A 24,459-nucleotide genomic window follows, 5' to 3' on the forward strand; every position below is an offset into this window, starting at 1 on the left:
AAAAAAGACTGTTTAATGCCAGGTCGAAAAAACTTCTTTATAGAAAAATGGTGAACATTTTTTTAAGTATTAGCATTATGTTACTTCTAGACAACAATATTTTCTATGAAACATTATAACTTTAATGACTTAATTATGTTGATACAAGAACATCAAGAAGATACCTTTATCATCTGTTGTGCTGGCTGGGTGAGGGTAACCGGAGTTGGTACAGGGGGTAAGGTGGGGGTAACAGGGGTGTTTACACTGTAACCTGCTGAAGCTAGATATTTTTTAAGGATTAGGATTTTTTAATTACAATAATCATATTGATTTAGAATATGTATATTTATGGGGATATAGAGACTATCACTTTTGGAGGGGTGGGGGGAAGGCACAGTCATACTAATATAATAAGAATTTGCAATTTTTGAGAGGATATTCAACCCATGGCCTTTAGCATTCCCCTTGTACATTTAAGTTTATATTATTTTTTTAAATGTATAAAATGAGACAAAAACCTAAAAACAAATAGCCACTTTTACCTATGTAAATGTAAAGGATGTAATAACATCATAATTTTAAGAAAGAAAAACGATTATGTAATTGATAAAATCCTAATCCCTTTTCCTGAAGGACGTTTGGGAGTGCTGTGTCTAGATTTCAAACTTCCATGACCCTTCGCACACTGTACATTCTTGTTAGATTAGCAATCAAAAATTTAAGCAAGATTTCTTTTACTTTTATGCTTTAATACTTTTAATTCTTATTTAAAGTTTTCTTGTATAAAATTAACAGGAAATCTATGTGTAAGTCTGCATCTTAAGATGACGCTGAACACTAGACCGATAAGGTTCTCCTTTACAATGAAAGATCAAGGGGAGGTTCATAACTATTTTAGTAACTAGTACCTCCTCCTTCCCAGAAAAAAATACCAACGCCCTAAAAAATATTTTTACTCCTTTTTAACTAAACTTGAGAATGGATAAAATATAAAGTTAAGCTAAGTCAAGAATGTTGCCTTTTTAGATGTGCTCATGTTCAGAGGGTCAAAATTTTCATCAAAACTGATACTTCCATCAATTGATCTTATTGTATTTGTCCTCTGGTGAAGTGGGTCTAAAAATATCAAGAATAAGTGGGTCAAATTTTCATCAAAACTATTATGCTACCATCAATGGATCTAATTGTATTTGTCATCCGATGTAATTGGTCTGAAAATATTAAGAGTAAGTGGATCAAATTTCACCAAAACTGTGTGTCCTTCAGTCTATCTAGCTATCAGTCCATCCATCAGATATAAATAAGGATGAATCATCATGTCTATCTATGTATGTGTCCATCATTCTATCTAACTATCAACAAACCTGTCCTCAAAGTCCATACATCAGAGATAAATAAGGATGTATCATGATACCTACCTATCTATATATATGTCTATCAGTCTATCTAACTATCAACAAACCTGTCCTCAAAGTCCATCCATCAGATATGAACAAGGATGAATCTCCTGACCTCGGCAAACTTGTATCTCTGAAAAAAAAAATTGTAAAACCTTTTTCCACTATGATGATAAACAAAATTACCCCTTACACTAGAATTATGGATTGAAGAGTTTTGGATACCAATTAATAACAATTCAATTCAAATTATGATAAGCAAAATAACCCCTTTGTAAATATAATTTATTGATAGTAGGACACTGAAGATTTGTACAACCCAATCAAGATTTAATAAAAGTTTAAAGAATAAATTCATAATTTTGTTCACCTTAATGTTTTGAGGCAATGGATGAGAAAACGAGTTTATAAAAATTTGGGAACTAGTGTAATTTACTGTGTAATATCCCAACCTACCCTAGGGTTTTTGATAGCGAGGCCCAAAGGTAAGGGGAATCTTGACAAAAATTTAGAAGATAATATTATATTTACCTATACAAATCACATAAGGATTTCCTACTTGGTGAGCTTGGTTTTGAGCAGGTTTCCGATTTTCTACTTCTAAAATAGAGCATAATTATCTATATATCTATCTTTGAGTAACAATCTATCTATTTACTTTTCTATCTATTATTGGCTAAAAATCTATCTTTTTTAAGTGCTTATAGAGAAGCTTAGATTTTAGCAGAATTTTATGTTCTACTTTCAAAATAGAGTTTGAATTATCTATTTATCTAGCTGTTTTGTTTATTATCTATCTATATTTGAATCTAAGATGTCATAATCTGTTTCTTTTAAATAAAAGAAAATTATGTAAGTTAACTATCTTGCTTCCTATCCACCTATTATCTTTATAACAAAGGTTTGATTATTTTGAGCATCTATTTTTTTACTCTATAAAAGTAAACATAAAAGCTATAATCTTAAAATTTGAATATGTATTACTTTATTTTGTCTTTTACGTTTGTTACTGGTTTACTTTTACTAATAGCTTGTTTGTGGGTTTGTTTAGATTTAGAAAAAAATACCAACTTAGGAATATTCCTTAAATGCAAGACCCCAATCTATCAACTAGCAAGAAACAAAAGCAATGTATTTCTTTATTTAAAGTAAAGAAAAAGTAATTTTTATAAAGCCTCATGTTTTATGCACAAGTCAATCTTTTATTACAATAACAATCAAATTCAAACAGAAAAAGTTTGCGCATTTTTGCAAAAAAAAGTTTTAATAGTTTGCAATAAAATAAATATATTCATATGTATATTCTATATGATCTATCTATCTATCTACCTAGGATCTGTATGAAGAGTAGCAACAGTAGTTGTGACTGTATACTCTATATGATCTTGATTAGATGAGAAAGTGGCTGGGGGCGAGGGCAATCTCTCTTCATCTTCCTATAAAAACAATTGGGGTTTTAAAATTTATGGACGTTTCTGTCACTTTATGTTTCTGGACATCAAAACCTTTGTCGTGAAGTACTCAGAAAATCATTCTGGTACCCAATGTTTTATTACCACGTTATTTTATTCATTGGTTCAAAAACTTTGAGTACTAACTTTTATTAAATTTTGATTGGTTAGTTTCAACTAGCAGTGCCAGAATTTATGAAAACAAAGATAACTACATTTATAAAAGCGAAGCTTAAAATATATATGATGCTTTTGTTTTTCTTTAATCTAAAAATAACACCATGTCTATTTGTCTGTTGGTTAATATGTTAAGGTCGAAAATTGCTTTACATTGTTCCCGAAATAGTTATTTATCGTATAGTTTTATAGACAGCTTTCCGCGGATATTAAAATGAAAAATTATAAGATTAAAACTAGTATTTGTTAGCCCCGAGAGTCTCGGCATATCAAAACTGGTATTATTTTTATCTTATTATTCGTGGAAAAATGTCTGTAATGCGTTTCTATGCATGATTTTTCAGCGGAAAAGAATCGGTTTCGAATATTGGAAATGTTTTTTTAGTAAGGGTAGCAGAATAAAAGTTAATTTTAAATATCCAGTTCGATTTTAGCATGACTAAATTAACCATCAAAGAAATCCGTAACAGACATACAGATAGACCAACTTTAAATGAAGAAAAGCTTAGCTCTTAATAAAATGTTTTAAAATTCAGACGAACCTTCTGTTCCTGTCCATAGCTGTTCTATTTGTGGTATAAAATAGCATTATATCAATTACATATTCTTGAATATTGGGTATAAATGGTAGGCTTTAAATGAGATTTTTAAGATATCTTATTTCACTAAAATTGATAAAATTTTAATATTAAAAATCTACAAAAGTAAAAATATCGATCAGGTTTTAGTTTAGAACTACTTTTACTAAAGCGTAGCTAGCCTAACGTTTAAAATTTGAACTAAACTGAAGTTCAATAGTGAACAAAGATAAGAAATTTATTTTCAAGTATGGATTCGACACCGAATTGATATCCGCTGGATTATGGTTCTAAGTCAATTTTCCACAAATATAAATATAAAAAATCATGAAAATCAATATAAGTTTTGTTAGACCGGGCTTTCAGTCTCTAGGGGTAAACAAAGCTAGTATTAATAATAAAATTTTTCATATCAATATCCGCGGAAAGCTGTCTATAAAACGATGCGATAAATAACTATTATTTGCTTTTATCTAGTTCTTGTTTGTAGAACATATTGAAATAAAAGATAAGAATTATATGTTTTACATAGTACATACATATTCTTAATTGTTTCTTTATACTCAGGGATCTTAAGGGATAAGACAATGAAAGATAAATTGATATAAATCCCAAATTATGATTTTTATACAAATAAGTTAGTTGAAAAGTTTGGATATTACACGTTTGGAACCATTTAATCAAAATTTAATTAAAGTTGTTGAGATACCCTAATTAAACATTTTTAAAAAACCAGTGTAATTTACAATGAAATGTCCCTTACCTCCCTGCTTAATTAGATTATTAATATTAACATAATGAACATGTTAGAAAAGGGTCAAAGTATACAGCAAGCAAAGGCATCCCCTTGAAATTAATAAAAATTTTGTTTGTTTTTAATTTAGGTTAATTATGTTATATTTGGTATAAGTTTAAGCAACAATAAATACCCGTCCCCCCTTATATTTTAAAATGAGGTTTTATGCTCCCTAGCAATTTTAAGGGAAAGCACCAATTTTGCTTGTTAAAAAATCTAAAAAAAGAATAAAAAAAAGGCTTTGTCTCGCCTAGAATTGTGATAGTAATTCTCAATTATAAAGGATTTTTACTAGATTTACTGCTAATAAAACATTTGGGAACAATTTTATTTTTACAGTTTTATCAGAGATTGGACAATGGAAAATAAATATATTGTTGTAAAAGTTTAAATATTGTTACTTTTAGATTTTATTACCAACATATATACTACACCTATCAAAATATTGTTCTTCCTTGATGTTTTACTGTAAAGGAGAACCGTGTCAGTTAAGCATTTAGCGAGATTCCTTTATTATACGAGATATACATCCTGCTACTTTTATAAAATGGTATCTGTTAAGGTCCTGTTAGGTCCTTAAGATGATCTAAAACTGGATCTTGACAACCACTGGACCAATTAGGTTCTCCATCTCAGAAGGATCATTAGCAATTTTATTGTATGTATGGCTGGAACCTTCTAATAACTCCAAAATCTGAGTAATTTTAGATTTAAATGACTTCTTTCTGTCTCCAAATATAAAAGAAGATAATAAGATTTAAGAACAATTTTGAGCACTAATTATTTCAACATGTCAGAAGTTCAAAATATTTTTTTCCACTCTTAATATTAAGCTACATAAGGGATAATTTTGTTTATCTTATTGGGGATGAACATTAATTTACTGTTCCTTAAGATCCCTTAACGGCTTAACCTTCTTAATACTAAAAAGTATAAAATGTTAAAACACAGTTTGAGTCATGTATAAGAAAGATTTGCAATTTCCTTTGTCGAGTACTGACTCCCCAACCCCTTATTTTTGAAAAAAAAATGAAAAGTAGGTGGCGGAGGGGTTAATTGGTGTAAATTGTTTATGGTTAGGTTATATTGGGCACTGGATATCCCCGAAGGGGTAAGCCGGTATGAGAAAACAAAACTATTCCCCCTTGGTAAATCTTTAATTTATTTCAAAGAGGGGGCAAGGGGGGGACACTTTTGGTACTCTGAGGAAAATCACGGAAAGATTAATCTAAAAACTTGATTAATTGAATCTCTCTCGCCTTAAGTTTATACAAATGAGTATTCTTGCAAAACTGCAAAAGTAGAAAGAGAAGGATATGTAATAAGGGAGATACAGGTTTCTATTAGTCTTTGTCGAAGCATTTTAAATGGAATAATACACGGCAGCGATGTTGAAAAGAGACTATCCAAGAAAAAACACACAGCTCAATTTGTAGGAATATATTTCGATTAAATCACATCTAATCCTTGTCAACCTTTTATTATTCTTTACTGTACAAAGGTTTGTTTGAAGCATTTTAAAAGATCTCTTGGGAGAGTGGAGTAAATTCCCCCCCCCCCCTAAAAAAAAAATTTCCCTGGGCCTATAGAAAGCTTCACTTTTAGGGTACAGCGGTTAGCAAGATCCTTCACTAAAGAAATACCCACAGGCATACATTCTGTTACTTTTATATAAGGATTAAAAAAATTATAACAAAGGAAGCTTTGTGGTTTCGTTTGAACGCAGTTAAAATTAAAAGATTTGTTCTTTTATCAAATCTAAAATTGGGAGGTCTTATTTTATAAAAGTCCTTCTTTTTTTATTCTCGTTCAATAGTTACTTAAAACTGCGTCATAACCAAAGACATTACGATATACACTGCTTTATGTACATAATGAGCAAGAGCATGCTATTGTTAAAATTATTTGCGATTTCCTTAAAACCGCCAAGCGGAGCACAGAACACCAACATTTATTTTGTAATTTAATTAAAACAATTCGATGATAGATGGCATTTGTTTGTTTTTTGTTAATATGCTAGGTTATATTGGGTACTGATTGGGTAGCTGTTAAGGTCAGACCCACCCACACTTTTAGCCTAAGAAATCCCCCTAAACTTTTTGTAACAATAAGGTGGGGGATAATGGATGGGTCGTTGCTCGATATAATCACTTTTAGGGAAATCCCCGAAATTATTATGAGGCATTAAAACTTCCAATCAAAGTATCTTGTAAAAGTCTTTCTGTACGTTGCATTGAAAATAATTTACCTGTTTAAAAGGTTGATCACCAGCAAATGGATTGTCCCTAAACAGACATATGAGATTAGAAAAACTTATTGGAAAAAAAACTAAATAAATAGCTAGGGAAAGATTGACATTTAAAAGATTTAATCTAAAATCATAAAATTTATATAGATACATCGATATGAATAGGTAGACAGTTACAATGGATTAAATGATGAATATATTCAAGTAAGATCTACTAAGAAGGTTTGTAACTATTTTAAGGTAGGATAACACAACTTTCAACATCCCTATTTTTTTTAATTTTTTTAATAGAATATTACCTAGGATCAATATCAGGACCACCATTCGTATGCTCTTCAGTATTTTGTTCTTCTGCATCATCAAATATCAAGGTCTCCGCCAAGTCGAAACTTTTACTCCTTGTTTCTAGCTGTAGGCTACTTCTAAATAAATACAGATATATAAATTGATCTATAAAAAAATATGAAAAACACGAAACCTCATAATGAAACAAAATCAATGGGAGGGTAATTTCTTCGTCAAATTGAAAATTTTATTTCTAGCTGTATACAGGATGCTTTAAAATGACTTGAATAAAAATATAGCTAGTAAAGATTTCAGAAAGTACCAAGCTGATGAAGTTCTCCACTTAAGAGAAGCCTCACATATGTCATTGGGTGGTTTAAGGCTATAATATTTTAAGATTTAAGTTTTGGGAAAAGATACAGCTTTAGAGTAGGAAAGACAGGGCTTTTTCTTGAATCTTGTCATAGGTTGGATTTACATAAAGGGTGAGCAAAAAAAATGCGTACCTTTTTAAAATTGAAATTGCGCGGCTTGTGTTAATAGTAGAAAAATACTACGCATATCGTTAGAACCGCTATGAAGTCTACTTTTAGGAAATATAAAAAAGATTCCTGTGCTACGCATAGTTTAGGAGCTACGTGTTAAAATGTCCCAACTGACTTAAAACTTGACTTGCGAGTAAATTTTGGGACATTTTACCATCTGGCTCCTAGATTATTTGTAGCACAGGAACCGTTCTTATATTTCCAAAAAATACAGTTCATAGCGGTTCTAACGGTATGCGTAACATTTTTCTACTATTAACACAAGCCGCGCAATTTGAAATTAAAAAATGTAGGCATCTCTTTTTGCAAAATATCTTCTCTAATTTTTACTCGCAAGTCAAGTTTTACATCAGTTGGGACATTTTAACATGTAGCTCCTAAACTATGCGTAGCACAGGAATCGTTCTTGTATTTTTTAAAAAATAGACTTCTTAGCGGTTCTAATGGTATGCGTAACATTTTTCTACTATTAACACAAGCCGTGCAATTTAAATTTTAAAAAGGTACGCTTTTTTTTTTGCTCACCCTTTACCTAGGAAAAGATCCTCTTGAAGTGCCAGGTTTAGAGTATGAGAGGCAGCGCTTTTTCTTAAATACTGTAGTAGATTGCATTTACATACCTTGGAAAAGATCCTCTAGATGTGTCAGGTTTAGAGTAGGAGAGACAGCGCTTTTTCTTGAATCCTGTATTAGGTTGAATTTACATACCTTGGAAAAGATCCTCTAGATGTGCCAGGTTTAGAGTAGGAGAGACAGCGCTTTTTCTTGAATCCTGTCATAGGTTCAACGTCTCTTATACTTCCTTTTCTGTCACGTGATCCTAGATAAATAGATACGTTACTGGATTGAAGGATGGATGGACGGATGGTAGGATAAATAAATTGATTGATTGTTGGACTAATGAATGGACTGATGGATAGATTGATGGATGGATTGATGCATGAATCGATGTATGGATTGATATATTGATGTATAGATTGATTGATGGTTGATTGAATGGATTGATTGATGCATTAATTGATAGATAATTGATAGAGGCATGATGGATTGATTATTAATGGAATGATAGTTAAATAGATAAACAGATGTTTGTATAGATGTAAAAATTTATAAACAGTTAGAAATATAAATTCATGAATAGATAGATAAATCAAGATTAATGGATGCCTATTGTATAGATAAATCGATGAATGGATATAAACACAGATAAATATTTACCTGCCATCGACTGTCGCTGTTCACCGCCATCTCTTAGACTAACAGGGGAAGTGATAATTGTTGTATTACTATCGACAGGTGTCGCACGTACAATACCTAAAATGAAATGGGTTAGATTGCAGGGAGGGAGGAAACATAGGGCTTTTTATTACACTAGTCCTCAAAGTTTATAATAACGTTTTCTTTTCGTTGTCTTAACAATTTTGGGAACTTTTATTTAGGTTAGGTAAGGTTAAAAGATTAGTGTATTAGTTGGTATTATAGGGCAGAAAATATTTTTTTTTATACATTTCTATATAACAGTAACAGTATGTTTTTCTGTTTGCAGTATGGGATCTCTGAACTGATATAAATATCTAATAAATGAAGCCCCTATGTAAAGAGTATAACTATTTTCTAAAATGGTATCTGATATATACGGACTGAAATACAAAACTAGATATACCTTCTTCAACAGACTGCATTCTAGACCCGTTCATGGATAAAGGATCCGAAGATTTGAGCATCCTGACGGACTCCTGCTGGCTACGACCATTGCCTCCCATATCGCCACTCGCCTGGCGGGCTAGGTGCCTAAAATTAAATTAAATCTAAAACTGAAAATATTAAATAAAAAGAATTATGAAAAAAGATTGTTCTTTCCCATAGAGTTCCCCTATCCCTACTCCGTATCTTTAATATTAATTGAAAGTACCCAATATAACCTAATCTGAATTACAGTAAAAACTTAGAAACGACATACTGCCCCCCCCCCCCCCCTAGATATACCACGCTTTTCTGGGATCTTGCTGTGTCAAGTATCAACTGTTGGGAATATCAAAGGATGACTCCATGCAAAATTTGAGCCGGATCCGGCCAAAACCGGCCGTGAATTTTATGAAAAACCGTTTTTTTCCGGTTTTTAGGGGGTATCTGTAAATCGATTCAGCTGGAGCAAAACCGGTTAGAGGTACAAAAATTTTACTTCACATGAAATTTAGCCAATGCAATTGCCTACAAAATTGTACTTTATCATCAACTTGATTGGACAACTCTTTCCCCTCCTAAATGTCCATTAAAACCTCGGAAACGGCAAAAATCGCCAAAAATCACGCCATCGGCGGCAAATAACGGCTAAACGGTCAGCCGGAGGCGAATGAAACATAAGTAAAGAAATGTCTGCCTCAAAAAGTTGTTCAACATCAAAGAGATGCTTGAAGTCTCTAAAACGACTCCTTCCCCTCCTTTAAGGGGAAAAACTAAAAAAACGTGATTTTCAAAAGTATGCCCACTTTGTGGGTGTGGGGGGCACTGAACCCGTCACCCTAGGGTCACCAAATATAAATTCTAGGCGGCCCACAATGCTGAATTTTCACCAAGTGAAAGTCTTGTGTAATTATCTTTTATGAGAAAAAAGTTATTAATTAATTAAAATTTAAAATTGTGATTTTTTGATGGATTTCTTTGATGAAATGACAGGCCGGTCAATTTTTAGGCCATTTTTTGCTGTTTTCGGCCCGTCACGCCCAAACGGTTTGAGATAATCTCACGGGACCTTTTGCCCGACCTAAGCCTGGTTATTTGTAAGGTCTAAGAAAAAAAATCCCGGATTGGATGAAGCACGACGTCGCTGCGTGCCGTCAAAAATCGCTGGTCAGCTCATTTTGCCCCCTCAAACCCTCACCTCGTGCCATTTTTCTGTGTAAAGATTATAATTATAATCTTTTGCGTAAGTCTGTTTTTTTCCTAGACCTCACAAATAACCAGACTTAGGTTGGGCAAAAGGTCCCGTGAGATTATCTCAAACCGTTTGGGCGTGACGGCCCGAAAACCGCAAAAAATGGCCTAAAAATTGACCGGCCTGTCATTTCATCAAAGAAATCCATCAAAAAATCACAATTTTAAATTTTAATTAATTAATAACTTTTTTCTCATAAGAGATAATGACACAAGACTTTCACTTGGTGAAAATTCAGCATTGTGGGCCGCCTAGACTTTATATTTGGTGACCCTGGGGTGACGGGTTCAGTGCCCCCCACACCCACGAAAGGGGCATACTTTTAAAAATCACGTTTTTTCAGTTTTTCCCCTTAAAGGAGGAAAAGGAGTCGTTTTAGAGACTTCAAGCATCTCTTTGATGTTGAACAACTTTTTGAGGCAGACATTTCTTTACTTATGTTTCATTCGCCTCCGGCTGACCGTTTAGCCGTTATTTGCCGCCGAAGGCGTGATTTTTGTACCTCTAACCGGTTTTGCTCCAGCTGAATCGATTTACAGATACCCCCTAAAAACCGGAAAAAAAACGGATTTTCATAAAATTCACGGCCGGTTTTGGCCGGATCCGGCTCAAATTTTGCATGGAGTCATCCTTTGATATTCCCAACAGTTGATACTTGACTCAGCAAGATCCCAGAAAAGTGTGGTATATCTACCCCCCCCCCCCACGCAACCCAAGGTACTTATTTCAAAATGATATGTTTACAATTTATTTCAAAATTATGGAAGGACTGTGTGTTCTTGGCTCGACAAGGAACTTTCAGTTAAATTACCTAAACAATTAATGATGTAAAATAGAGAGCAATTTAAACAAATTGAGATAGAAAGAAAGAAATACAATTTATAATGTTGGCTCTATAAAACTAAGTACAAACTTTTCGACCAATAATTTTGAATGTACCTGGAAGTTGGAGGTGGAGCTGAAGGAAGTACTTGCTGTCCCAGACCTGATACTCCACTCTTTAGTTGTTTGCCAAATTAACAGGTGAATTAATGGATATTTGATATACGTGGATTTATTGATAGGTGAGAAATTGTAGTTAATTTAGGTTGCAAATATCAACCTCATCTATTGATCAGTTCGTTTATCAAGTGTGAAGAAGTGTGTTTAGGAAGCTACAAGTTTCTCTTGTTAGAGTACATGATAATCTGGTGTTGGGTCCAAATAATAATAAATCAATTGGCTTATATAAAAATCTCAGTAATTAATGCATTCAAGACCCAAAGATAGCATTTGATTTATAATTAACTAATAGTTACATTTTGTATTTATATTTTTTACCTTTCTTTTAATTATTTTAAAGATATATTGACTTCATACATTGTTCATTAATCATAAAATCAAATGTATGTATGACTAGTAAGATCTTTAAACTGCTGGTTTAGTCAATAAATATTGTTTCGGGAATTAAAAGATGGAAAAACGAACATACATAATTATTAAACAGCTGCGCTATAAAACATAAATAAACTGTGCAATGCAAATATCTTGCAATAAAGCAGGGATCTAAAGGGATAAGACAATGCCCCATAAATTAATGTACAACCCCAATGATGATAAAAGATTAGATTATAATTAGTGGCTGAAACGTTTGGACACTCAGGATCCAACCAATAAATATTCAATAAAAAGTCCACAAAGTTTTTAAGCCAATGAATCAGAAAACTTTATCAAAAACTATGGGGACTAGTGTAATAAACAGTCCAATATCCTCTCCCTCCCTGCAATAAAGGGAGAAAAAAAGTAGAGAAAGCTGTATAATAAATGGTTGGCTTTTGCATGAGTTAACTAATGCCTTTTCTTAATGGGTAAAATAATCTTATTTTTCAATTATACAAGGAATATTTTTGTAATATATAGGCAAAAAAGATATTTTTAAAAGCGAAGCTTTTTTATGATTAGAGTCGGTCCGTTCGTACGTAACGGATAGCTTTTTTTTTGTTAATTTAAGCATGTTAGAATTGTCCTATCGATTTAAAACTTTGCATGATGATTCCTGCAATAGTTAGGTACAATTTAGAATGCGTATTAACTCTATAATCATTACCAGAATGACCGTACGTCCATTTTAAACATGTTGATTTTTTTACTTTTGTAACAACAAATTTTTATGTGATCCAATTATCCGATTGTTCCGATTTTTGGTATACTGATTCCTGGGACAAAGTACAATGATATAAGCAAAGCAACTCTATAATCAAGGTTAAAAATGTTGGTATGCCCATAAACATTATCCTGTATCAAACAGTTTTCAACAAATTTACTCACAGTTTTGCTTTTACTCTTATTCATTAATATTCTAACTATTGAATATAGAACTCGTTTATAGGCCAGCTCGATAAACCTTTAGGTGGTGAGGGGATGGGGTAAAGGTTTGGGAAGGGGAGACTTGTTATTTTAGCCAGCTTCAAGTTTCATTTTATTAGAGAACATTATAATCTGGTGTAAGATCTAAGTAATAATATATACATTGAAACACCTATTTATTTATTTATCATAAAAGATTAAATGAATAGATATACTGTTAATTTTATTCCTTTGGTTGTGTCGTGGTGAACAATGTCCCGTTTGTACTTTTCATCGGCGATTCAGCCATTTTAAAACTGTTTATAAAAAATTCATGTTTCTTAAATTTTTCTTAAATTATTGTCCGGGGTCTTAATGGATAAGACAATGGACGATAAATTGTTTAACCCTTCTGTAGATGAAAAGCTTTGACACTGCCAATGACTATCAAATAAATGAGATAGTGTTATTATAAAACTTTGGGTACCAGTATAATTTACAGTAAAATGTCTCCTCCATTCCCGTTACGTACTGTATTTATCAAATTTAAACGACTACCCTTTTATTTCATAACATTTGTCTAAAATATTGCCTAAATATTTGGGAATGTTTTTGATCCAAGGCATTTTCCCTTCTTGAATGTTGTTATCCTTGTTTTGTTAAAAGAATTCTATAGAATTCAATAATATAAGAAACACGATTCCTAATAGAGGAGTTTGAAACTTGAGATAGTACACTCTCTGATAACGTATACGCCTTAAATAGATAGATAAATATATGGTTAGATGGATAGATTGACAGATTCTTAATAGATAAAGTTTCAAACTTGAGATAACATACTCTCAGATAGGGTATACGCCTTAAATAGATAGATAGATAAAAATATAAATATATGGTTAGATGGATAGATTGATTCTTAAAAGATGAGTTTGAAACTTGAGATAACACACTCTCTGATAGGGTATACGCCTAAAATAGATAGATAATTGGATAAAAAGATAAATAGATAAAAATATAAATATATGGTTAGATGGATAGATTGATAGATTCTTAATTGAAGAGTTTGAAACTTGAGATAGCACACTCTCTGATAGGGTATACGCCTAAAATAGATAGATAATTGGATAAATAGATAGATAGATAAATAGATAAATGTATGGTTAGATGGATAGATTGATAGATTCCTAATAGAAGAGTTTGAAACTTGAGATAATACACTCTCAGTTGGGTATAGATAGATAGGCATATAGATACAGGATAGATATAGATAAATATATAGTTAGATGGATAGATTGATTCTTAATAGATGAGTTTAAAACTTGAAATAAAACACTCTTAGATAACGTATAAGTCTGAAAAAGATAGACAGATAGTCATATATATGGATTAATAGCTAGATACATAGAATCATAGATTCCAAAAAGATAAGTTTGAAATTTGAGAAGACGATCAGAAAACAAATTTGACTGAAATAATTAGATATATAGAGAGAAAGATTTAAACTTGTTAGTTAGGGATAGATAAATGGACGAACCAATATGTATTAGATATACATATAAATATGTAAATAATTAGATATATCAGACAGATGAAAAGAAAGACATTCAGATAGACAGACAAACTAACACTGTGTTTCTTATCATTAATAACTCTTTGTTTATTGTTTGATAGACAGACAGAAGGAAAGATAAACTACCATTTTTTGATTGTTAATTTGAACCTATACAAGTGACAGGTAATTGCCAAATCTTGGTTATTAGACAGACAAACTCTTCGTTTATTGTTTACTAGACAGATAGACTAGTATATAAGTTGGACTACTTATTTTTAATTGTTTACTTGAGTTTGTTCAAGTAACAGTTATTTCTCTTATCTTATTTTTTAGACATTGAAATGTAGACAAATACAAAGACAGATAGACAGATAAACTCTTTGTTAATTGTTTACTAGACAGACAATCAGACAAATTGACAAACAAACTACCTGTTTTTGATTATCAACATAAGTCTGTGCTTATGATATATCTTTGTCTAATCTTGGCTGTTAGTAGACAGTACAAAGATAGACAGACAAAATCTTTGTTAATTGTATACTCGACAGACAGACAGATAGAACAACTACACAAACTATCTTTTTTTTTATTGTTAACATGGGTCTGTCCTTATGATAAATATTTGTCAAATCTTGGCTGTTAAACAGTAATATGTTGAATGATACAAAGATAGACAGACAATCAGTTAGACAGTCACACAGACAGGCAAATTGGACAAACTACCTGTTTTTGATTGTTAACTTGAGCCTGACCAAGTGACAGATATTTGTCAACAAAATCTTGAACTTTTGGTGGCAGTTGGAAGGTCTTCTTGTGCTCTGGTCCAAGAGTTGCTAAAAATAAATCATCATTATAAGTAACAGGATGTCTGTCTGTCTATAAGTAAAGATCTACATACCCCCACCCCCCTTTAACTTACTTGCCCATTGAGGCCTCTAGGTCGTAGTTGCTATCATTATATGAAGTAATACTAGTAATGTAATTTTCTGAAGCTAAATATTCCAGAAATATCTCCTGTAAATTCCTGTAAAAACCACTTCTTCTGTAAATTGAAGTTAATGGTTCATAAATATAAAAGTACCCAAAAACTTTAAGCCAACGAAGGTGCGAACAAATAAAAAACGTTGGTTAAGAGTATAATTTACAAAGTCCCCCTACCTTTCTCAAATATCGTACTATTTTCTATTTAAAAAACCTTGATTTAAATTTACCTAACAAAGCTTGAAAGAAGATAGTAGAAAATATCCACGAAATGGCCATCAGTATACACAGAAACATACCAATCTAAACAGAAAAATAATCATTATTTAGACGATTTTTTAAAATATAGTTTATAAAGATAGAAAATATCCAAGAAATTGCCATAAGTATACACAGCAACATACAAATCTGAAAAGAAAATTATCATTATTTAGACGATTTTCTAAATATAGTTTATGAAGATTGAAAATAACCAAGAAATTGCCATTAGTATATACAGAAACATTTTAATCTAAAAAGTAAAATAATCATTATTTTTTTAATCTAAGTATTATCAGGAATATACCAAGCTGAAAAGAAAAATATTCATTATTTAGACAAAATGTACTGTAATTTAAGAAATAACCTAAATTAATAAACATACATAAATTTCAAAAAAATAACAGTAACTCTATTTTTGTCAATGTTTGTTTGTCAATCTGATTTGCTGAGCTTAGTCACCCTTTTTTTGGTAATATGTTAGTCCCCTCACCCTCTTCGCCTCCACCTCACTTGGCTATAAAACCTATAGGTTTCCCATTAGAGCCTCTAGGAGCGCAATCCTACTAAAAGCTCTGCCAATACAAAACAAAAATAATGTTCGCTTGATTGTTGTCTATCCTTTATACTATAATAAATTTGAATTGGATAAATGCAAACCCTAGTTTTCCCTAAAAGTTTCAAATTGACAGTTATATTGACATACAGATAGACAGACGGAGAAAAAAAGCTCTAAATCTGTCACCAAATTTTTGCCAAAGATAAAAAGTATTTGATACAAAGTTTTGGGTTTTGCATATAAAATCTTTAGATAGTTGGATAGATAAATTGTTAGAAAGATAGACCATAAAAAATATCTTTGTTAAGGATGACAACTTCCATAAGTATGGAAAAAAAGTATCATGAATGTACATTCGGAAAAGTTATAGAGCAGATGTTCAGTGGTCATAAAAAAAGTAAAAATAATGAGAGAACTACATAAACAAAAACATTAAACTATTACACATTAACATGAATGACAGACCGACTGACCAAGTAAGTTATATACAGTAGGTTTGTTTAGTAAGAAATATCAATAAAAAAATCTTTAGCCTGTATTAAGAAAATGATATTCTTCCTATAGCGTTACAGACTGACTGCAAATATTTTATAGAATTACCTCAAAATTAATATTCAATTTTTTATTGAAATTTTATCAGCAAAATAGAAAAATCTTCTAAAATTTATAAACTAAAGAGAATAGACATCGCTTAGGTATATTAATAGGAATCTAACAGATGAAAAAGTTTTGAATGCGAAATATTTTGAAGATTGACGTTTTTCAGAAAACTTTTTAGTTGATAGCCAGACAGACAAATTTATATATATTCTACATATATATATTGTATAGAATATAGAGCATATATAGATAAAAGTATATCAGCATTCTCTGTAACAAACAGACAGACTGACGGAAAGACACTCTGTTTCTAAAGATATGTGAAGCTTTTCCAAAAATTTAGAACTAAATCAGTAATATTAAAATCTTATACTATAAAAGAAAACAAAAAATCTTAAATTTAGAAATTAAATTGCAAAAACCATTCAGGGACCTATGTAAAGCTTATATTAAATGGAGACCTCAATCGGTTCAAACTAAAGACAAAAACATTAATTCTTTATGATATAGGATTAAGCCCATACTTGAAATAATTTTAGAATATAAATTAATTGATAGATTTAAAATATTCTTCTATTGACAGTTTTTAGACTTGAGAAACTTTTTCTTGTGCAATTTGGAGACAAGTTTGACAATGGATATTGTTTTGCTTTTTGCCTTTTGACAAAGAAGATATTCAATAACTTACTTTGTCTGTCTGTCTTTCTGCATGTCACTTGAGAATAAATGTATTTTTCGTCTAAGAAGTCTTAATTTTTTGGTGAAGATTCCCTAATATTCGTCTGTTGGCACACCTCTTTTAGATTTTTTATTTGTAAAGTGGAAAATATAATTTTCTCAGCTGCTAATGAAGATTTCTGAAATTTCTCAGGAAGATAAATATACTGGAAAGATAGATAAATAAAAAATAGTAGGAAGATACTTGAATATAAGGCACGGCTTGGCAACTGACATTCACCTGCTCAGTGCTCAATCAATTAATAGGGCTTCCGTACTAACCAAAAAGAAAAGATAGATAGTTAGATAGATAGATGGATAGATACCTGAATATAAGCTAATACACGGCTAGGCAGCAGACACACGCCTGCAATAGCAGTGGTTAAGGTTGCCATACTGACTGGAGAGATAAGATAGATAGATACCTGAATATAAGCCAGCACACGGCTAGGCAGCAGACACACGCCTGCAATAGCAGTAGCTAATGTTGCCATACTAACTAAAGAGATAAGATAGATAGATGGATAGATACCTGAATATATGCCAGCACACGGCTAGGTAGCAGACACACGCCTGCAATAGCAGTGGTCAAGGCTGCCATACTGACTGGAGAACCAACACTTGATAGTGAGTAGGTCACACATTTCTCCCTACAACAATAAACAAATATTTAGATAATTTACAAAGTAAAAGATTTAAAATAATGAACATTAATAAATAATAATACTTTTTTACTTTTTACTTATCTATTTAAGATTTAATTTGGTCATTTTGTTTTAAAGGTTATTTCAAAGCTTTTAAATAGATTTTATTTTTAAAATCTTTTCAATTAAGATTCACTGAGATACAACCCTATAATAAACAGTAAAATTGTTAACAGAATGGATTGTACTTTTCACGTATGCTTTATAGGTATAAATACCCTCTTACATAAAGTCTATAGGCGCGGCAACTGGTAATGTAATGAAAAGATAAATTACCTATCTGTATCTATAGCTAGAGTGTACATTATTCCATAATGAAGGGTGAAGTCAACAGAGAGACCAATGGATAAAGTTACTACTACACTTTCTAGGATGTTCAGCTCCCAACCTAAATAGATAGATAGATATTTAGATAGATAGATTGATAAATATATAGATAGATAAGTATATAAATGGTTAAGTCAACTGAATGACCAGTGGATAAAGTAACTACTACACTTTCTAGGATGTTTAGCTCCCAACCTCAATAGATAAGTAGATATATTGATGGATAGATAACAATATTGATAAAAGGATAGTTAGATAGTTGGATAAGGTTTGGATAATTGTCAAATAAACTGATACACCAATAGATAAAGTAATTACTAAACATAATAGATAAATATATATTGAATTATACAGATAGATTGATGAATACATAGATAGATGGATAGATTGGATAGATAGTTATATGGGGAGAGGGAAGAGTGAAATCAACAGAAAGTCAAAAGGATAAGGAGTTTAGCTCTAAATATAAATAATAGATTGATTAATAGTGAAACCAAGAGGATGACAATAAATATTTGAAGAACTTACCAATAAGTAGAAGAATAGCTACAGTGACCAGAATGATACTTGCAACAGTTAGAATAGCAAGTACACTGAAGTTGAAATAAACCATTACACACACATATATTATTGTTATGCTAACCTTTGAGACCCATGTGTAGAGAAGCATCACATTTATAACAATGTTTATGCAAAAAATTTCAGTTGTATTCTTTGTTTTTAAAGTGAATTTCTGGATTTTTTTGTTCATATTTCTATAAATTATGATATGAGCATTTTTTATTTACTTAGTAAGATTATCAATCCATTATATTATGGAAGAGATTTTTCTTTAAAAATATGAAGAAATATTTTTTTAGAAACCCTCCTTTGTTTTCATGTATATAGTGTTTTAGTCAATATTTCAAAGGGGAAAAGAGAAATTGTATGAAACTAGATATTTGTATATGAATATATTATGCATACCATCAAAAAAAGACATATGATACAAGGTACAGTGCATTCAAACTTTGAAATGGAAAATAAAATAGTTTTGGAAATAATAAAATTTGAAACAGTAGATTTTCTAGGACTTGTTTTAGTCTACTGACTTAAAATCTCCAATAATTATGAATAGTCAAAATAAAGCTATTACTAGAGGAATAAAATTTGTTTCAGTTCTGTTCGAAAGCTTAAATGTTTTGTTGATTTGCAAAATTTTGACCTGATAATTAAGTCATACTTTACTATTAGGAAATATTATTTTTTTATTTTTATCTCATCACATGTCAAACTTTTCACTATCCAATGCAAGCAACTGTTTGTAAACAAAAATAAATAGAGAAAAACTAATTATGAAAATTAAGAAAATATTACTTAAAGAGAAAAAAGGTAGGGCAAAATGATACATAAATGATAAAAGGAAACTAAACAAAGTTTGAAATAAAAAGAATGGAAGGGGAGAGATGGTAATCCTTCTTTCTGTGCAATTTATAATTGGATTCAGGTTTCTAGGGATGCATTACCATCCATAGAAAAATATAGTAGAGTTACAGACAGGTAAACAAACAATTCATAATTGGATTCAGGTTTCTAGGGATGCATTACCAAACATAGAAGAATATAGTAGAGTTACAGACAGGTAAAAAAACAATTCATAATTGGATTCAGGCTTCTAGGGATGCATTACCAACCATAGAAAAAAAATGCAGAATTATAGACAGGTAAAAAAACTATTTATAATTGGATTCAGGTTTCTAGGGATGCATCACTAACTATATAAAAATAGTGCAGAGTTACAGCCAGGTAAACAAACAATTTATAATTGGATTCAGGTTTCTAGGGATGCATTACCATCCATAGAAAAATATAGTAGAGTTACAGACAGGTAAACAAACAATTTATAATTGGATTCAGGTTTCTAGGGATGCATTACCAAACATAGAAAAATATGGTAGATTTACAGACAGGTACATTTATAGTTCATAATTAGGTTAAGTTTTCTAGAGATGCATTTCCAGCCATAGAAAAATAAGGTAGAATTATAAACAAGTAAATGAATAATTCATAATTTGAATCAGTTTTCTAGGATTGCATCACCAATCATAGAAAAAAGAAGTAGATTTATAGACAGGTACATAAATACCTAATAATTAGATTAATGTTTCTAGGATTACATTACCTATCATATAAAAATAAAGTGAAATTATAGGCAGGTATAAGAAAATTTTTTGATTGGATGCAAGTTTCTAGGGATCCATTACCAGCCATATTATGGGTCATGGGGTTATCAGTCAAGATGCTCATAGCTAGTACGATTTATCAGGAGAAATTTCAGACTTCTATCTTTAAAAGCAGTCAAGAATTTCACTTCTTGTACAAAATTATAGTAAGTAAAGCTTAGCTATGACAAAATAAGCAGGCATATAAAAAGGAACCTATAAGCTGAAACAAGATAAATTTTTGCTTTTTTAATCCAAGAACAAGAAATTAATAAAACTAAATGCATTACACAAGAAAAAACATTTTTTTATACTTAAATCCTCTGCTTTACATCAAAATGGCAACTTTAAAAAATGACCTTTAATTTCAATTTTGCAAATTTAGTAATTGAATTTTGACATGAAAATTAAATATTGATTGGACTCATAAAACACAATGCATCATAAATCATATCATATCATAAATGATTATCATTATCAAAACAATTATATTTATGAAAAGTGATGCAATATCATTTATCTAACAACTATTTGAATTCAAAGGACATTTTGAAGGCTAAAAATAACCATAATCCCTAGACTACTTAAAAAGATTGACAGACAGCTTCTAGCTATAAAAAAGCTGACATAATCTTAATCTTGACATTGGAAAGTTATGTGCTTTAATATGAATTTTATTACATTGCCACATAATTTGATAAAAGCCACATTTTATTAATGTAAAGGCTGATGCATTATTTGGAAAGTAGTAAAAAAGTAATACATGGTAAAATAATGGTTTACTCATTTGTTATGTGTAGTACAAGGAATATGACAAATTACAAGCAGTACTAGTGTTATTAGTAGCAAAGCTTCTCAATAGCTCAATTTGTATGTCTGTTTCCCAGTTCTAAGTGAAAAATATCAGTATTCTGAATATATTACATAAACTTATGAGGACTAATTTATTTTTATCTCATTTTAAATATACTCTATAATTAAGTTTGTTTGTCCATCTGTAATGTTCTTGTTATTTCTCTTTTTGATTACTTTATAATTCTGAGATTTACTACTTTTTGATAATGTCATCCTTGTGTTATTACATATTTATGTATGTAATATATATTATCATATATTATGTGATATGAATATATGTGCAATATGGATCTTAGTGCTTGTATAGAAACAAGCATCAAATAGAGGGATATGCCTAGTTAATAAATAACTTTTAAAGGTCAACCAATATTTTCTGTAGGTCAACCTAAACATGTACAACCCACAAATACCTTTCTAAAACCGGTCAACATAAAGCTTCTATAGGTTGACCTAAAATTTCCAGAGGTCAACCTTTGTCTTTTGTGAACTGGGCTATATTATTTATTAATATTAGCTATTATTTAAATGATAAATAATACATTTTCAAAACATAATTTTTTAATTTAATATTTTTTGTTGGTATTCTCAGACTTAATTTGATTAAAATTATATAATGTTATGTGAATTAATAATTAGAAGATCAAGCTAGAGTTTTGAGTATAGCAACCTTTTCAGAAAGAAAAATGATATTATTAGAGTTTGATAAATAAAAATATAGATTTAAGAATAAAACAATATATAGAGAAATGTTTTCTTAAAATATTAAGAATAAACTTTTAAAGTTTAGATTATTATTAAAGTTGCTGTTTGAATAAACTTTTGATTTGGGTATCTAATATGTTTATTGTATATTTGTGTGTGTGTATGTTTGAGTGTGTGTGTGTGTGTGCAATGGTTTCCTGAGCAGAAGGTTTTGTGTGGCCAACAGAAGCACCAGGAAACTAGTATTATCATAATCATCATCTTATTCATAAAGATAGACAGCTAGAAACATAGTATAAAAATATAGCAGGATATCCACTTATATATAAAGATATATAGTAAATAGTACAACTGATAACAAGACAGATAGCTAGGGAGATAGACAATATTAAAATAGATTATGCTACAAATAGAAAAATTGTAGCAAAAAAAAATCATCAACCATATAAAGAGAAAAATAGCAGGGAACTTAGAAAAAAGTATGTATAATGCTTATAAAGATTACAGATAGGTATCTTATGACAGAAAATTCTTGCAGAAAATTATATATTTTTTTATTATTGTCTGTTTAATGTTTTAAACATCTTTAAGTATTTCTTAATTATTTATATTTTTTTAGTTTTTTTCCAAAAGTATATGATGATATTTAGCATTTACTCTTTCTTTATTGTTATCAATCATATTTATGTTGGCAAAGAAAATATGCCACATATCAATATAAAGTCTGAGGATTATTATTTCTATATTATGGAAATATATGCTGTGTGGATACATACAATATATGTATTTCTTAGGCAAGATTGTGTTATTTAGATAACAAGGATAACAAATCATAGAAGAAGATGGTCTATATATCAATGAAAAGCAATTGCTATATTTAATGCAAACTTTACATTTTTTACTTATTTTTCGGTCTGAAAGTTCATTGAAAATTGCTGTATTTACTGTATTAAAATTAGAACGATAATCGAAGCAAAGTCATAATATTGTATAACTAATAATTGATTGATTCATAATACCAAAAGAGCTAAAATTATTACCATACATTTTGCAAATTATATAGACAATTTCTGGTTCATGCCAAACCTTATCAAATATATTATGATAAACAGTAATTCTTTCATAAACTCATTCTTATGATAAAAGATAGATTGATGATTTCCTGACAACCATGGCAACAATGATGGATATGTAGGTCCCCTGTTAACATTCATTTATCTATTTCAACTTGTCAATGGTTAATTAAAAGGGTAAATTTCATACATGGTAATTGATAAGTTTAGTAACTTTATATGCACATTCATATAAATCTTATTGTATTGAAGGAATACACTACAGAAGAAATATAACTCATCTTTAGAGTCATCACTGAAAAGTAAAAAAAATACTTTATTTTAAAATCATTTAAAATCATAAAAGTTTCTGATAATACCTGTAAACACTGTAATTACCTAATAACTTACTGTACATGGAACAAACTCATATTTATTCTGCCAGATTGTCCTATACTAAGCTTATATAACTAAAGTAAAAAATCTAGATAGATAGGTGTTAAGATAACAGTATAAACTTAGCTTAGTTAAGAAGTCATATTATTAACTTTGATAAAAATATTTTCATTAACTTATTTTCAGTTATTGTTGAATAGACCTAAGCAAAGCTTATATAACTAAAGTAACTAAATAGGTAGATACCCAGGTAAATAAATAGTCCTATTTCCAGGAAGAAAGATAAAATGTACATGTAAGAAGCTGAATTGCTTCCTAATAGATAAGGTATGTATGTACATACATATAAGAAGTTGCATTGCTTCCTAATGCATTTTTAAGCCTGAATTTCTTACCTAATATTCTTACAAAACAACAAAATTTAGAAAAATTATTTAAATTTTAGAGGAAGTTCAACAAGATTTCATAAATGAAAGTGTAGATGCTTATCAAAAAAATGATGAAACAATTATTTATTTTCAAATAAAAAATAAAAATTTTTGATTAATAATTAAAAAGTTTTATTCTTGTTTTTAAATTTATAACTTTTGCTGCATTATTTGAAAACTCCTTTACCAGCATGGCAGTGCAAATTCAGAACATTTCAAGGCAATATGTTCTTACAATACACCTGAATTTTCTTACATGCATTTTTATGATTTTGAAACTAAAAATTTAGTAGGTAAGTGACCTAAATCTAAGAAAGTCAACAATTTATTTATTTTATTAATTTCAGTTCTTCGAGACACATCTTTAGTTCTGAAACATTGATAGTAAAATTCTTCAGTTGTTTAAAA

At 30.2% G+C, this 24,459-nt stretch overlaps 2 protein-coding genes across 2 annotated transcripts; both read right to left on the bottom strand.

The window, feature by feature from the left end:
- Positions 1 to 577: 577 nt before the first annotated feature.
- LOC145324083 (uncharacterized) lies at positions 578 to 11,396 on the bottom strand. The gene is made up of 11 exons (XM_080166709.1): positions 11,334 to 11,396; positions 9,123 to 9,250; positions 8,678 to 8,773; positions 8,168 to 8,279; positions 6,929 to 7,051; positions 6,630 to 6,666; positions 2,709 to 2,815; positions 1,911 to 1,979; positions 1,445 to 1,512; positions 1,001 to 1,098; positions 578 to 667 (listed from the first exon to the last, which is right to left on the bottom strand). Exons 2-11 carry the CDS (start codon positions 9,220 to 9,222, stop codon positions 578 to 580), a joined length of 900 nt encoding a protein of 299 aa, XP_080022835.1. The 5' UTR covers positions 9,223 to 9,250; positions 11,334 to 11,396.
- A 1,567-nt stretch (positions 11,397 to 12,963) lies between these two features.
- LOC145324084 (protein dispatched homolog 1-like) lies at positions 12,964 to 19,030 on the bottom strand. Its single transcript, XM_080166710.1, has 7 exons — positions 18,946 to 19,030; positions 18,367 to 18,478; positions 17,919 to 18,036; positions 15,483 to 15,555; positions 14,995 to 15,104; positions 13,423 to 13,475; positions 12,964 to 13,036 (listed from the first exon to the last, which is right to left on the bottom strand). The coding sequence occupies exons 1-7, from the start codon at positions 19,028 to 19,030 to the stop codon at positions 12,964 to 12,966; spliced, it is 624 nt and encodes a 207-aa protein (XP_080022836.1).
- Positions 19,031 to 24,459: the final 5,429 nt, after the last annotated feature.

Source organism: Acartia tonsa, chromosome 7, assembly GCF_053477335.1.
Source record: "Acartia tonsa isolate MP-2025a chromosome 7, ASM5347733v1, whole genome shotgun sequence".
Lineage (NCBI taxonomy): Eukaryota > Metazoa > Arthropoda > Copepoda > Calanoida > Acartiidae > Acartia > Acartia tonsa.